This window comes from Ursus americanus, chromosome 23, assembly GCF_024610735.1.
Source record: "Ursus americanus isolate L20-20 chromosome 23, mUrsAme1.1.p, whole genome shotgun sequence".
Classification (NCBI taxonomy): Eukaryota; Metazoa; Chordata; class Mammalia; order Carnivora; family Ursidae; genus Ursus; species Ursus americanus.
Genome location: NC_142149.1, coordinates 485,901 through 499,140, shown reverse-complemented (window position 1 = coordinate 499,140; position 13,240 = coordinate 485,901). Strand labels below are relative to the sequence as shown.

General features: G+C 56.0%; 1 protein-coding gene across 5 annotated transcripts; it reads left to right on the top strand.

The window, feature by feature from the left end:
* Nucleotides 1–3,304: 3,304 nt before the first annotated feature.
* FN3K (fructosamine 3 kinase) lies at nt 3,305–12,442 on the top strand. Of its 5 annotated transcripts, none has more exons than XM_045775012.2 (6): nt 3,305–3,900; nt 5,960–6,111; nt 6,891–6,982; nt 7,064–7,104; nt 7,358–7,440; nt 11,049–11,171. In XM_045775012.2, exons 1-5 carry the CDS (start codon nt 3,445–3,447, stop codon nt 7,391–7,393), a joined length of 777 nt encoding a protein of 258 aa, XP_045630968.1. In that variant the 5' UTR covers nt 3,305–3,444; the 3' UTR covers nt 7,394–7,440; nt 11,049–11,171. The 5 variants fall into 5 exon arrangements, with proteins under 5 accessions (XP_045630968.1, XP_045630962.1, XP_045630961.1 ...); XM_045775006.2 differs by lacking the exon at nt 7,064–7,104 and adding an exon at nt 12,017–12,442 and having other exon boundaries at nt 3,581–3,882; XM_045775005.2 differs by lacking the exon at nt 7,064–7,104 and adding an exon at nt 12,017–12,442 and having other exon boundaries at nt 3,586–3,900.
* Nucleotides 12,443–13,240: the final 798 nt, after the last annotated feature.

Here is a 13,240-nt window from a genome sequence, read left to right as displayed (position 1 = left end):
GGCTAGACACACAGGTTGAGCTCTGGATTCAGCTCCTCGACCCCTTGGCTGCGAGACGTTTGAGCCCTTCAGGGCAGCTGCGAGCACCCCAAGAGCTGCCAGAGGCGGGGGAGGGGGTCACCTCTGGGGCGGTTGTACTGTACCCAAATGCCTCATGGTCTGCCCCTGCCAGAGTACCACCTGGCCACGGAAGGAAGTCCTCAGAAAACGAGCTTTACTTTCCCACCCCAGAGCTTAGCGTGTCCTTCTGATGAGAGTGGCCCCGAAACCTTGGTGTCTCCACCTGAAACAGGACTCCAGTGCCCTCAGGGTCAGAGACCTCACTGCACCCTCTGTGCGCACGACTGGTTTCAGGCCCAGTGCTCGTATCTGGGGGCCTCAGCGGGCTGAGCCCTCCCAGATTTTGGCCTGTGTGGGATCTGAGTGCAGGGCTGTGTGACCCCCTCAGTTTGCCATTACCGCAGTTCCCATGTCTCAGGTTTTCACCTCCCTTTGTCCCCACATCCTGCTCACCTTCCCTCCTTAAGTCTAGCTGAAGCGCAGGGAAATCCTACAACCAGCATAGTCTAGTGTGTATGTCCAGGGCTTGGGTTTTGAGATCTCGTCTAGGCTCCAACTGCAGGGCAGAGATCGGGGAGGGAACTCCTGTAGAAGAGGGTCTGACCCTGGGCTGCCCCAAACAGCAGGGTGGGCGTTCCTTGTGCGTTTGGAACGGGCTGCATCTTGCTGGGCAGAGCTCCCATGCCAGGGGGTCCAGGCAGCCGAGGGGGCCTCCTGTTTGCCGCAGGACAGTGCTGGTGGGACGCCTGCACTGTCTGGAGGCAGGTGCGACTCTGTGATGGGATGGTGTTTGGCACACTTTGGGATTCAGAGGGAATCAGAATTACAGCCAAATAAGGGAGGAAAAGAAGTTTGGAAAGAAGTTCCCGTTGCTGCAGGGAGCAGTGCACCCAGCCCCTGGAAGACGGTAGCACTTTGCTCCAAACAGATGTGAAATTAGCAATTGGTACGCTGAGTCTCAGGAGACTTGCATATCCCTGGGACGGGTCCCAGTGTAGGGGTTCGGAACTAGAAGGACCCTCTTCGAAGCCTCTCAGCCCTCCACCTCTGGCATGATGGGAACCACACTGCACTCGGAGTCAGAGGACCAGCACAGGAGGCTCTTAGGTGAGTCACCTGAGCACTGGACCCCTCTTTCATATGGGGCTGATGATGACCCCCACGGGCTGTCCGAGTGCCTGCCTGTAAGTGCATCTGGTGCCCGGTTCCCCGCTCGCGGGGGACATCTTCTCTGTCTTCCCCGTGGAACTGGCTTCCAAAGCCATCTTGGGTGAGACTAGCCAGTCTGCGTGGATTTGGGCAGAAGTATGCAGACACACTGTAATGTGTGCAGAAACAGCCATCAGAGTGATCAAGGCATCCGAATTGCGAAGAGGTGGCAGGATTCCCCTCCCTTTCTGAGAACAGTCATCTGCCTGAGGGGCATGGCCCCAGCAAATTCCTGATAGAGGCCGGGGTGATGGACTAGCGGGGACACCGGGACGGTGTCCGGCTGAGGGTGCAGCCAGGGCCTAGGGACTCCAACCCCCCACCCTGCTGTCTTCCTGGGGCCCCTTTTCTGAGCAGCATTGCAGATACCCCACCCGGCCGTGGGCTGTTTTCCTTCTTGGTGCCACTGGACTCCCTGTCACAGTGAGGGATGTAATCAAGCAGCGGAGTCCCTTGTATGCACACGACCCCATCATTATCTCAGTCTGTCCCACCCCGCAGATCCACTCTGAGTTCCAAGAACTACCACAGCTCTCTGAGTCTGGATTCCAGCTGGGGCTGAGAGGTGTCTTCTGCACCTTTGCAACCTTAATTCTGGCTCTGGGGGAGCCAGGAGAACCAGGAGGCTGGCTGTGGGGAGAAAGACTCAGCTCAGGTGGCACTTGGGTGTACCTGATCACATCTCCCAGCTGAGCTTCTGACCAAACCTCAAATTCAAATGCAGCTTTGAGAGGAGGGTGGGACCCTTTCGCAAAGTGACAGTGCTCTCTTTGGCATGGTCTTCACACTGAGGATTCGGTGGCTCAGATGGGAGCTGGGGGGTCTGGGAAGGGACCCCAAGTGCCTGGGTTTCAGGACCAGTAAGATGCTGTGCCACTGCCCGGCTGCCACCGGCCACGTTCAGACCCTGCTGAGCAAACCATGCCCATGGCCCGGGATGAGGCTCAGTGAAGACCAGCGTCTCCCATATGGTGCCTGGAGGGTCATGGGTGCCTAACTCTGGCAGCTTTGGGACCCACTTTAGAGCAAATATTTGTAATTCTGAAAAAGAGAATAGAGAAAGCAGGGAGGAACTCATAAAGAGCTGAGGACAACTTCACAGGGCAGAAGGACCAAGTTTCCATCTTGAAACAGCTCACCTGACCTGCCTTGGGGGTGGCAGGAAACTCAACCCAGTCACCTCCCTGGGAAATTGTCAGGTCCTGGTGACACCAAGAGGACCCTAAAAGCCTCCAGAGAGAGAAGAGTTTCCACACAAAGAGGAAGAGTCAAAGTGGCCTCAAACATCTCAACACCAAATGAGCTGGAAAGTAATGGAGCAGGACCTTCTTGTTTATGACGGAACAGGACCTCATTTCCAACCTGAAATTCCATACCCAGCCAAACTGTCAATCAAGAATAAAGACATTTGCAGATGTTCAGGAGCTCAAATCCACCTGTCGGGAATCCTTCCTCAAGATGCGATAGGAAGGTGGGCTTCACGAGGCTGAGAGAAAAAGTCTAGGAGGAGGAAGACACGGAGGGGCAGATGCCTTTTCCACAGAAGGCCACAAGTCTCTCCCATCCCACCTGCTGTTCTGCAGTGACCTTGTGCATAGGTGTGTGCATGGCTGTGTGCACATGGGCATGTGTATTTTTTTGAGATTTTATTTGTTTATTTGACACACAGAGAGAGAGTGAGCACAAGCAGGGGGAGCAGCAGGCAGAGGGAGAGGGAGAAGCAGCCTCCTCGCTGAGCAGGGAGCCCGATGCCAGGACCCTGGGATCATGACCTGAGCCGAAGGCTGATGCTTCACCCACTGAGCCACCCAGGCGTGTGTGTTTTGAAGTTCCCTTTGAGGGCAGCAGGTCTCTTATCAGGGGTCCCATTCTGGGCGGGGTTGGCACTTGCTATCAGAACCCGGGAGCAGCCCCTATCTCTGAGGGCCACCAAGTGCCCTGACGAACAAGCCCAGCCCCCGCAGCGGGCTTCACTGGGCAGGGTCTGGGGCCAGGCACGATGTGGTCCAGACCCCCAGCCTTGTCTGGACAGTGTGAGCCTAGCTGGGCCGGTGACCTGTGTCCCAGGGACAGCGGGCTCTACCCTAAACTGTGTCCTGAGTCCTGCTGGGGCCCGGGCCGAGGTCCAGCAAGGGTTCGTGGAGCCTCTGCAGGGACGTTCTGGCAGGGCGCCCCATGGGTGGGCCCCACCACGAAATTGTCAGGGCACCCCGTGCGGACACAGGTGGAGGGCACCGCCCCACCCCGGTCCCCCTACGGAAACCCTCCTCCGGCCCTCGCCCTCCGGCTGCGTCCGTCCGCCGCGGCGCGCGCGGGCGGGGAGCGCGGGGACCTGACGCTGCGCGTATCGGGGCGGACGGCCCGGAGCCCGCAGGCCGCGCAGACCCGGCGCCTCCCCCGGCGGTCAGCGGCCTCGGCAGCGGCGGACTCCGCCCCGGTCGGCCTCTGCGCGGTCCCGGGCCCTCCCCGGCCCCCGTGTCCCCCGCCCCCATGGAGCAGCTGCTGCGCGCCGAGCTGCGCACCGCGACCCTGCGGGCCTTCGGGAGCCCCGGGGCCGGCTGCATCAGCGAGGGGCGCGCCTACGACACGGACGCGGGCCCCGTGTTCGTCAAGGTCAACCGCCGGACGCAGGTGGTCCCCCAACAAGCCCCCGCGGCCTGAGCTGGAGGCTGGAGAGGGGAAGGGGTGGGGGTGGAGGGGGCGCGGGTGCGGCTCGGCGTCCCTGGCGGGAGTCAGCCGGGCTCTCGCGGAGCTGGCACCTGCGGGGCCGGCAGGACTCAAGCATTTTCTAAGGGTTAGGGGCTTTTGTCAGCTGCAGGATATATAATCCTGCGTCTGCCTTAATTTCTGCGCCCATCAGGCATGGGGGAAGGGAGGCTTGGAGTCCTGGGCTGCGTCTGCCACCCCCCCCCCCGGGCCCCGCCCTGGGCTCCCTCTTCCACAGCCCGTGGGTCCATTTCACCAGGTGGGAAGAGGCGGGAAGAAGGCCGAGGGACCACAAGGGCCCGGCTCGTGCCCCTCTACTCACAGGCCTGTGCTCCTGTTTGCACCTGGGTAACGCCTGCTTAAAATTTGCTGTTAAATATACTGTGTGGGAAATATTAACACTTTACAAACGGAGAAAGGTAGTCTTGGTAAGTGCACCCCGGGTGCTGGGGATGACCTGGTGGGGGACTCCCCAGAGGCCCCCCGTTCCCAGTGGGCCAGGCCCCTGTGTAGGAGTTGGGGGGGGTGCTGGCTATGGGCTGAAGGACTCCCAGAGAGGCTTCTCCCTGTCCTCCCGCAGCACTACGCACCTGGGGTGGAGAGGGGGAGGGGCTGGTCCAGCATCCCTGCTTTGTTGGCACAGGGAATCATCCGAGAACTTCATTTCAGAACCAAAATCCCTCAAAATAGGCCCCACCTACTTGGAAGCAGTTTTGGGTTCAGGGTTCATGCAGGCTCTGGAACCCTCCTCGCTGAATGCTCCCCCAGGCCGGGATCCCACCATTTGCCCTTGAAATCCTGGGTGCTGGCACACAGTAGGTGAGCAGATGACAGGTGAGGCCCTCAGGACACAGGCAGTCTGAAGCCCAGGTGTTCTCTGCCCCTGTATGTTTGGGGGCTCGCTTGCCCTGGGAGCACAGCCGGGGATTGCTGGGGATTGCTGGGTGCTCCCTGACTGACACTCGCCACCCCTTGCTTCACAATCCCAGGGGTGGGCTGGCAGTTTGGAGGATGCCTTGCCTCATTTTCCCCTGGAGTACTTTGAATTAAAGGATGGGATTCTTTGCCTGTGTGGAAGTAGATGCTTCAGGCTCATGAGAAATAATTCCATAGCCAGAGGTGTTCACAGGCCCTATTAATAAGCACACTTTTAACCAAGTAATAGTGTACCTGGGGTGAGAGTTCACCTAGTTTAAAATTGGGGTATTTGTGGGAAATGTTTTAGAAATAAGACGGCTGTTGGGTCCCAGTGGAGGCTGTTCCGTCTTCTTCCTGGGTGGGGTGTGAGGCTTCTTCCCAACCCCCAAGCGCTGCTGGGTGCTTATCTCTGGGGACAGGCCCTGGACCCGAGCCAGGCCCTGCTGACCTCCCTGCTCTGCCTTCCCTTGCCCCAGACGTTTGTCCCAGTCACTTTGGCATGCGGCCCCATGCGTCCCTGTGCTGTGATTGCTTGAGGCAGTGAGGTGGGCAGGTAACCTGGAAGGGGACCCAGGTCCAGCTCCAGACCCTCCACAAACCCACACTCTGAGGCACCCACTCTATTTCCTGGCACGCCTGGCACCCCCGCAGCACCCCAAGGTACCTCGCAACCTCCATGGCTCCCCATGGCACCTGTGGCCCCCTGGCCCCCTGCAGCATCCTGCAGTACCCCACTGTCCCCCCAGGCACGCTCACCACTCCCATGGCCTTCCCAGCACCCCCAGCACCGCCCCTGCACCTGTGCTTCCTCACCTCTCAGAGAAAGCACTTGGGGCACAGGCATCAGCATCCTGCCCACCCCAGGTCCCAGGTACAGCCTCATCCTTGCAGCCTCTTCCCATCCGAAAGGGGCCACTTTGCACCCCACTCTCTGAGGAGCTGATGTCTTGCTCTCCAGCTAGTTTTCAGTGACTGAAGGTCCTGGGGATCCCACGTGGTTGCTCCTGTCCGGGGCAACAGAGGTCCCTGTTGGGAGTTGGAGCTCATGGCCGTATTCTGGGTGCAGGCCCGGCAGATGTTTGAGGGAGAGATGGCGAGCCTGGAAGCCCTCCAGACCACAGGCCTGGTGCGGGTACCTCGGCCCATCAAGGTGATTGACCTGCCTGGAGGTGGGGCCGCCTTTGTGATGGAGCATCTGAAGATGAGAAGCTTGAGCAGGTGAGGGTGCCTGAGTGAGTGAGTGAGTGTGTGTGTGTGTGTGTGTGTGTGAGAGAGAGAGAGAGAGAGAGAGGGAGGGGAAGGGAGACTGAGAGAGACAAAGGGAGCAGGCTCTTGCTGATTGCCCGTGTGTGCCTCCATCCAGTTACCAGAAGCAGGGCCAGGATCCTACCCCCACCCCCGGATTATTATTATTATTTTTTAAAGATTATTTATTTATTTGAGAGAGAGAGCACGGGCAGAGGGAAGAGCCAGAAGGAGAGGGCACGTTAGTGCAAATTGGGCAGAGTGAGGTTGACCTAGTAAGTATCGGAGGTCCTTAAATTTTTATTTAATTATTAGAGTTATGTATATTCAATGTTTAAAAAAGGTGGAAACCATGAATTCATGTACAGAAGACGTAAAGCCGCCTGTAATTCCATCAGCAAAGAATGGCCAATGCCAACATGGTGCGTGAATATCCTCTCAGTCTTTTTTTAATATGTGATTTACATTCGTTTTTACAGAACTTCGGAGCTGGTTTTTCCTTAGCTGTTAAGCCTCTGCTCCTTACTTCCCTGCACCTTCCAGGGCTTGTGTTGAAGGCCACCAGCCCACTCCCACTGGGTGATTTTATACTATTTTGTTTTTCAGAAAGGGTCACGGCCTGCAGGTCATTTTTCACTTTTTAAAGCATGGAGAGTAGTTTGTAAGGTATTTAGAACGTTTCTCCATGCAGAGCATTTGTGCTGCTTGTGGTGATTTCCTGGGTGCAGCGGCGGCCTCTCCTCTTTCCTCAGTCAGGCATCAAAACTCGGAGACCAGATGGCGGACCTGCACCTTTACAACCAGAAGCTCAGGGATAAGTCGAAGGCGGAGGAGAACACAGTGGGTACGTTCACGCTGCTTCTGCGCGCCCTTGGCCCAGGTGTGTCTACCTGGGTTGGTGCTCACGGTGGTGTTTTCACGGTAGGTCGAATTGCATACCGTCTTCCTTTACGCTGCGGCGTGCAGGTGAGATTGTTAAGTGAGAAGTCTCGTGGCGCCCACAGGTGGGTAGGACTGGCTCACGACGCCATTTAGGCCCAGCCCTGCTGGCCAGTGTGCCTGAGGCAGGAGGGTCCTGCCGATCCCCGTGCTGACTCGCGGCATAATGTGTAATACACCCTCAGACCAGCCACGTCCCAGCAGTGCAGCCCAGGCCTGTCCTGGCGCTCTGCTGCGCTCTGGCCTTGAAGAGAAAAACAGCAGCTCTTTCTGTTGACAGGCCGGAGGGCTGAGGGTGCCGAGCCCCAGTATGTGACCAAGTTTGGCTTCCACACGGTGACGTGCTGTGGCTTCATCCCTCAGGTGAGTGCCCGCGTCAGGATGTCCCTGCTGAGCTGATGACTGCTCCCGGGGCCCCAGTGCTGGTCGCCCCATCCCTCGTAGGTGCCAGAGCGCCAGTCCTCTGGGCACCAGGACGACGGCCCGATTTCTGAGCTCAGAGTGTGAGCCGTGATACCTGGGATGGGAGAACAGAGGCAGAAGTTCACGGAGTTGAGCTCGGAGGAGGCGGGAAGCTGTGAGGCAGGCGGAAGACCATCCGAGCAGAGGGAAGAGGCCTTACTGGGGGGGGTGGGTCGTGCGATGAATGTAGGGCACTGAAGTGGGTGGAGGTGAGGTCATTTGATGTCAGGGGTCAAGTCTTGTAATTCTCGTGACATAAACTCCATTTTTTTCAAAGTGTACAGCGACACCTGGGAGGCTCAGTCGGTTAAGCATCTGACTCTTGATCTCAGCTCAGGTCTTGATCTCAGGGTCGTGAGTTCAGGCCCCGCATTGGGCTCCACTAGGCATGGAGCCTACTTAAACCCCAGAAAAACGTGTATAGTTCAGTGGTTTTTAGTATATTGCCTATGTTGTGCACCCATTGCCACTGTCTAATTACAGAACATTTTCCTCACCTCCAAAAGAAATCACATACCATTAGCAGTCACTCCCCATTCCCCTGCCTCCAGCCCTGGTAACAACTCACCTCTTCCTGTCTCTACGGATTTGCCCATTCTAGGCATTTCGTGTAAATGGAAGCATATACTAGATAACCTTTTGTCTCCCCCTGTCTCTCCTGTGTGGGCGGAGGGCGAGTCTCCCAGGTGGATGGCACTTGGAGTAAGATCCTTATGAAGCGTGAGCCAGACTTAGGGAGCCCGGCCACTGGGCAGTCCTCGCATCTGGGGTCCCTCAAGCTCTACACACAGTGGTTTCCCAGACTTGTGAGGACTCCGTAAATCTCCGCTGAAGCCGGGTCCCCCAGGGTCATGCATCTGCCTGGAGCTGGTGGCCAGTGTGCTGAACGGGGCTTGGTGTCCTGCCTCAGATGTTAGTTTAGGGCTGTGGGCTCTCCAAAGACGTTGCACAGTGACTTTTCAAGAACAAAGAAATGAAGTCACACACAAAACCCCGATCTGTGAAGTCGACAAGAATGGGGCTGGTCCATTAGGAACACAGGCAGCCCTTGGTGCCTCTCTAGACTCTGGAATCAGTGAACCTATTTAGCTCAGCTGCACCTGACCAGGAAGGGGTGAGGGACCTGGGTGGACACTTAGTCCACCTTGAGCTGGGACAGAGGGTCCTGCATGGAGTGCCTGGACAAGCCCGGAAGTTCCAGGAGGGTCCTGCTCCTTGGGAGGGATGCGTGGGCCTTCAGGGGCTTGCAGCCATTGTTGGGGTGACGCTGAGTGGTGGCTGCGGGCTTCTCAGACACCTGGTTTCTAAGCCCCCTTGGGACCACTGGCATTTTGTGCACAGCCACTCCCTGGGCACATCTCTAAGGGCTTTATCCAACACCAGTCCCCCAGTTGCCATAGCAACCTTAGGAAGCAGGTGTCATTGGACTCATTTTACAGATGAGGAAACAGATGTGCAGAGAAGCAAAGCGGTGCCCTGAGGCCATGTGGCTAGTGAGTGGAGGGCCAGGATTTGACTCACAGTCTGGCTTCAGAGGGTGGGCCTGAAGCCCCTCGTTGCTTTGCCCCTCTGACAAAGTGAAGGCTGGGTCCCACCAGCAGTGCACTCTGGGGGCCCTGCCTTTGGCAGCTCAGGGAAAGTCCTGCCTTTTCTGGGTCAGAGGATCACAGTCCCTGTGTTCTGGAGGAGGGACTGGGCTAGCCAGTGCTGGTATCTAGCTTCTGATACTCAGTCGTGTCTTTTATAACCTGGTCATCCAGAAGGAAGATGGAGCCTTGGACACTGGGAGACTGTGCAGACAGATGGGGCAGGAGGGGCTGCCACTCCCTGTGCCTCAGGCTGTTGGGGAGACGGCCTCCCCACCTGCTTTTGAGGCACACCCAGCACTAAAGGGGTGGACCCTGGGCTGAGGGACCACAGCACCCAGCACAGGGAGTCCATGCTGAGAGCACTGACCAGGGACATGGGTCTGCAGGTCACTGCGAGGCATGCTCTTTGGAGAGTCCTTCCCCTGAAAGGTTTCCCAAGGTAACACTTTGTATGAAATCAGCTTTGCATCTTTTAAAAAAAAATTCTATTGAGGTATGATTGGCACAAAATAAGCCGCACATTTAAAGCGTACAATTTGGCAAGTTTTGACATATTGACATACATACCCGTGAACCAGTCACCACAGTTGGGACGAGTCTGTCTGTCACCCCCAAGTGTCCTCTTGCTCTTCCCTGCCCCAGCAACCACTGTCACTGCAGATAGTTTGTATTTCGTAGAATTTAACACAAGTGGAATCGTACGGTCTGTGCCCTTTTCTGGCTACGCGCACTCCGCTTCAGCATCTTGAGGTCTTCATCTCTGCCGTTGCTTGTGCTTACAGTCCGTCCCTTTGTAGGACGAGCCACAGTCTGTTTACCCGTTCACCTGCTGCTGGGCATCCGAGTACTTTCCAGGTTTTGCTTTCACAAATAAGCCGCTATGAACCTTTGTGGACAAGAGTTTGTGGAGACAAATGCTCCCACTTATCCTGAGTAAATACCTGGGAGGGAAATGGCTGGGTCATATGGTAGGTTCGGATTTAACTTAAAAAATTATTTATTTACTTATTTTAGAGTGAGAGAGAGTGAGCGGGAGGAGGGGCAGAGGGAGAGGGAAAGAAACTCGAGCAGAATCCCCGCTGAGTATGGAGCCCGACGTGGGCTTAATCTCACGATGCTGAGATCATGACCTGAGCCAAAATCAAGAGTCGGACGCTTAATTGGCAGAGCCGCCCAGGCGCCCCTAACTTTTTAAGAAACTGCAAAAATATTTCCCCAAGTGGTTGTACCATTTTACATTCCTACCAGCAGTGGATGAGGGTTCCAGTTCCTCCACGTCCTGGCCGCTCTTGGTAGTTTCCATTTTTAAAAATTATAGTCATGCTGGCGAGTGTGCTGTGGTGCCCACTGAGGGCCGGTGACGTGGAACATCTACTCATGTGCCTATTTGCCATATATCATGGCACAGACATTGAGGGTTATTATGTTCTATTCATCAATTGACCCGCTCGCCGTTATGAAATGACTTTCTTTATTCTTAGGATATTCTTATCTCTGAAATCCGCTGTCATTACTACAGCCATTCTAGCTTTCTTTTGACTAGTGTTAGCATGGCGTATCTTTTCTATCCCTTTAACCTATTTCTGTTTTTATATGTAAAGTGCATTTTTTTGTACACAGCCTGGAATCAAGTCTTTTAACTGGGGTGCTTAGACCCTTTGCATGTGATGTGCTTATCGATATGGTTAGGGCTGAATCTGTCATCTTGCTCTTTGTTTTCTCTGTTCTTTGTTTCCCTTTTTCCTGTTTATCTGCCCGCTTTTGGACTATTTTTAATGGCTCCGTCCTATCTGCTCTGTTGGCTAGCTGTACTAGTTGTTGTGTCTGTTAGCGGTTGTGCTAGGGTTTGGGCAGTTTCCATTGGTAGCTCTGTCTTGGGGGCACCAGCTGCGGCCTCAGTCCCATCTCCTCGTCATGCAGGTGAATGAGTGGCAGGATGACTGGCCGACCTTCTTTGCCCGGCACCGTCTCCAAGCGCAGCTGGACCTCATTGAGAAGGACTATGCTGACCGAGAGGCACGGGAACTCTGGTCACAGCTACAGGTGGGCGCGGAGCTTACTCTTTGGGACAGGGGCTGTCCTTTTATGAGCCTCCACATTTGTGTGGGGTCCTCTGGGAGATGGAGCCTGGAGCAGAGCTGCTCGAGTGTGGACACATAAGTGCCTGACTATTGGCCTGGGGAACCTGGGAAGGGGATGGTACCTGAGGACATACTTGGCCCCTGAGTGCAACTCTCACTGGCTGGGTCACTAAGTACTTAACCTCAAGCTTTGCTCACGTGAAACGCAGGTGCTTGACTCATAAATGGTGGCATTTACTATTGCTTTCTGACCCACTGTTACCCCGTTCTTGTTTCTTTTCCAAAGCACAAATGTCTCACCTCTTAGAGATGTGGGCAGCAGATGCCCCAGAGTGACTAGTTTGAAAATGTAGCTCTCAAAATGTTAAAAACAGAATTTGCGTGCCAACCCAGGGTGAACATACAGCAAAGAAATTTTATTTAGCTCACTGATGAAGTAACCAGTAGTATACAGAAGAGGTGCGGGCGTATATGTGCTGAAATAAAAGGAGAGTAGAGAAAGTTTGCCAAGTTGCCTAAGAAAACCCTCCACTCAGGTTATTTGGCCCGTAATCTACTGGGCCACATCCACTGAGGTCCCTACTGTATGGACGTCATTAGTGCTGTGGAGCGTGCAGACCTGAATTAGTGAGATAACGCTGCAGTCTCCTGGACTCAGGGGATCCTTATCTCTGGGCTTCATAGACCAGGCTGCGGTTGGACCCTGAACAAACATGAGGTCGTCTTTGCTTATTTCCAAGTATTGGACGAGGAGACCGTGGCTCATAGTCCCATGGTAACTGTGTGTGCAATGATTACTTTTCTTAGGTGAAGATCCCGGATCTGTTTTGTGGTCTAGAGATCGTCCCTGCCCTTCTTCATGGGGATCTCTGGTCGGGAAATGTGGCTGAGGACGACTCGGGGCCCGTGATTTATGACCCAGCTTCCTTCTATGGACACTCTGAGTTTGAACTGGCAATTGCTTTGATGTTTGGGGGGTTTCCCAGATCCTTCTTCACTGCCTACCACCGGAAGATCCCCAAGGCTCCAGGGTTCGACAGGCGCCTGCTGCTGTACCAGCTCTTTAACTACCTAAACCACTGGAACCACTTTGGGCAGGGGTACAGGAGCCCTTCCCTGGGCACCATGAGGAAGCTCCTCAAGTAACAGCCGGCCTGCGTCCCTGCCTCCCCGCTTGGCAGGTAACTAGGGCTGGCAGCACCGGACTAATAAAGTCGGGGGTTCGGGACCAAAGACTGTGTTAGTTGTCTCCCCCCCCCCCCCCCGCGGTTGGGCTCATGTGCAGAGGGCCCAGGGCACCTGACAGCTTTCCAACAGGCTTATTATGTATCGTGATCTGGGGGGAATTGGGGTATTTTCATGATAATGGTTATAGAAATCCACACAGATCTGGGATTTGTGTCGGTGGAAGTTGGGGTCACACCTCGCGGTGGACTCGGTCTCAAGCAGAACTGGAGACCAGTTGGTGGGTCTCCTCTCTTGAGCGGCATCTCTGGGCTGAGTGGAGCTGCGAGTCCACCCCTGCCCAGGTGCGGCAGATGGAAGGATAGGCGCTCCCCGTAGTGAGGGACGGACAGCGGCTGCGGCCACTGCCCGGCCAGCTCCGCGCTCCAGTTTCCGGCGGGTGTTTGCGGCTGGATTACGAGAGGCTGAGGATGGGGGAGAGCCTCGGGCAGTGGGGTGCCCCCTGCGGTCTGGTGGCCGCGTCGGCCGGTTGGCTGGGGACGTCGGGGCTGACGTCCTTGAAGGGGGGCGGGGCAGGCGGCCCTGGGGCGGGGTCTGTGGGGCGCTGGCCGACCACCGTGCGAGGCGGAAGACGTGGCCACGCCTTCATTACCCGCCGCAAAGTTACCCGTTTCGCGGTGGGAGCGGCGCCCAAATTTCTCTCTTCTGAGAGTACGACTGCCCAGCGGGCCTCGCGGTCAGGAGGCTGGTCCCACCGCGACGGGTGAGCCTGTTCAGACTTTCCAGAAAGAACTCCACCCCAGACGCACCCTTCCAGACATGTGACCTTTCAACCCAGAAGCTGCC

Coding starts and splice junctions, on each gene's coding strand:
- FN3K (XM_045775005.2), top strand. CDS start 3,760: ATGGAGCAGCTGCTGCGCGCCGAGCTGCGCACCGCGACCCTGCGGGCC. Junction 6,983..7,357: donor GGCGGAGGAGAACACAGTGG/GTACGTTCACGC, acceptor TTCTGTTGACAG/GCCGGAGGGCTGAGGGTGCC. Junction 11,172..12,016: donor AACTCTGGTCACAGCTACAG/GTGGGCGCGGAG, acceptor TACTTTTCTTAG/GTGAAGATCCCGGATCTGTT.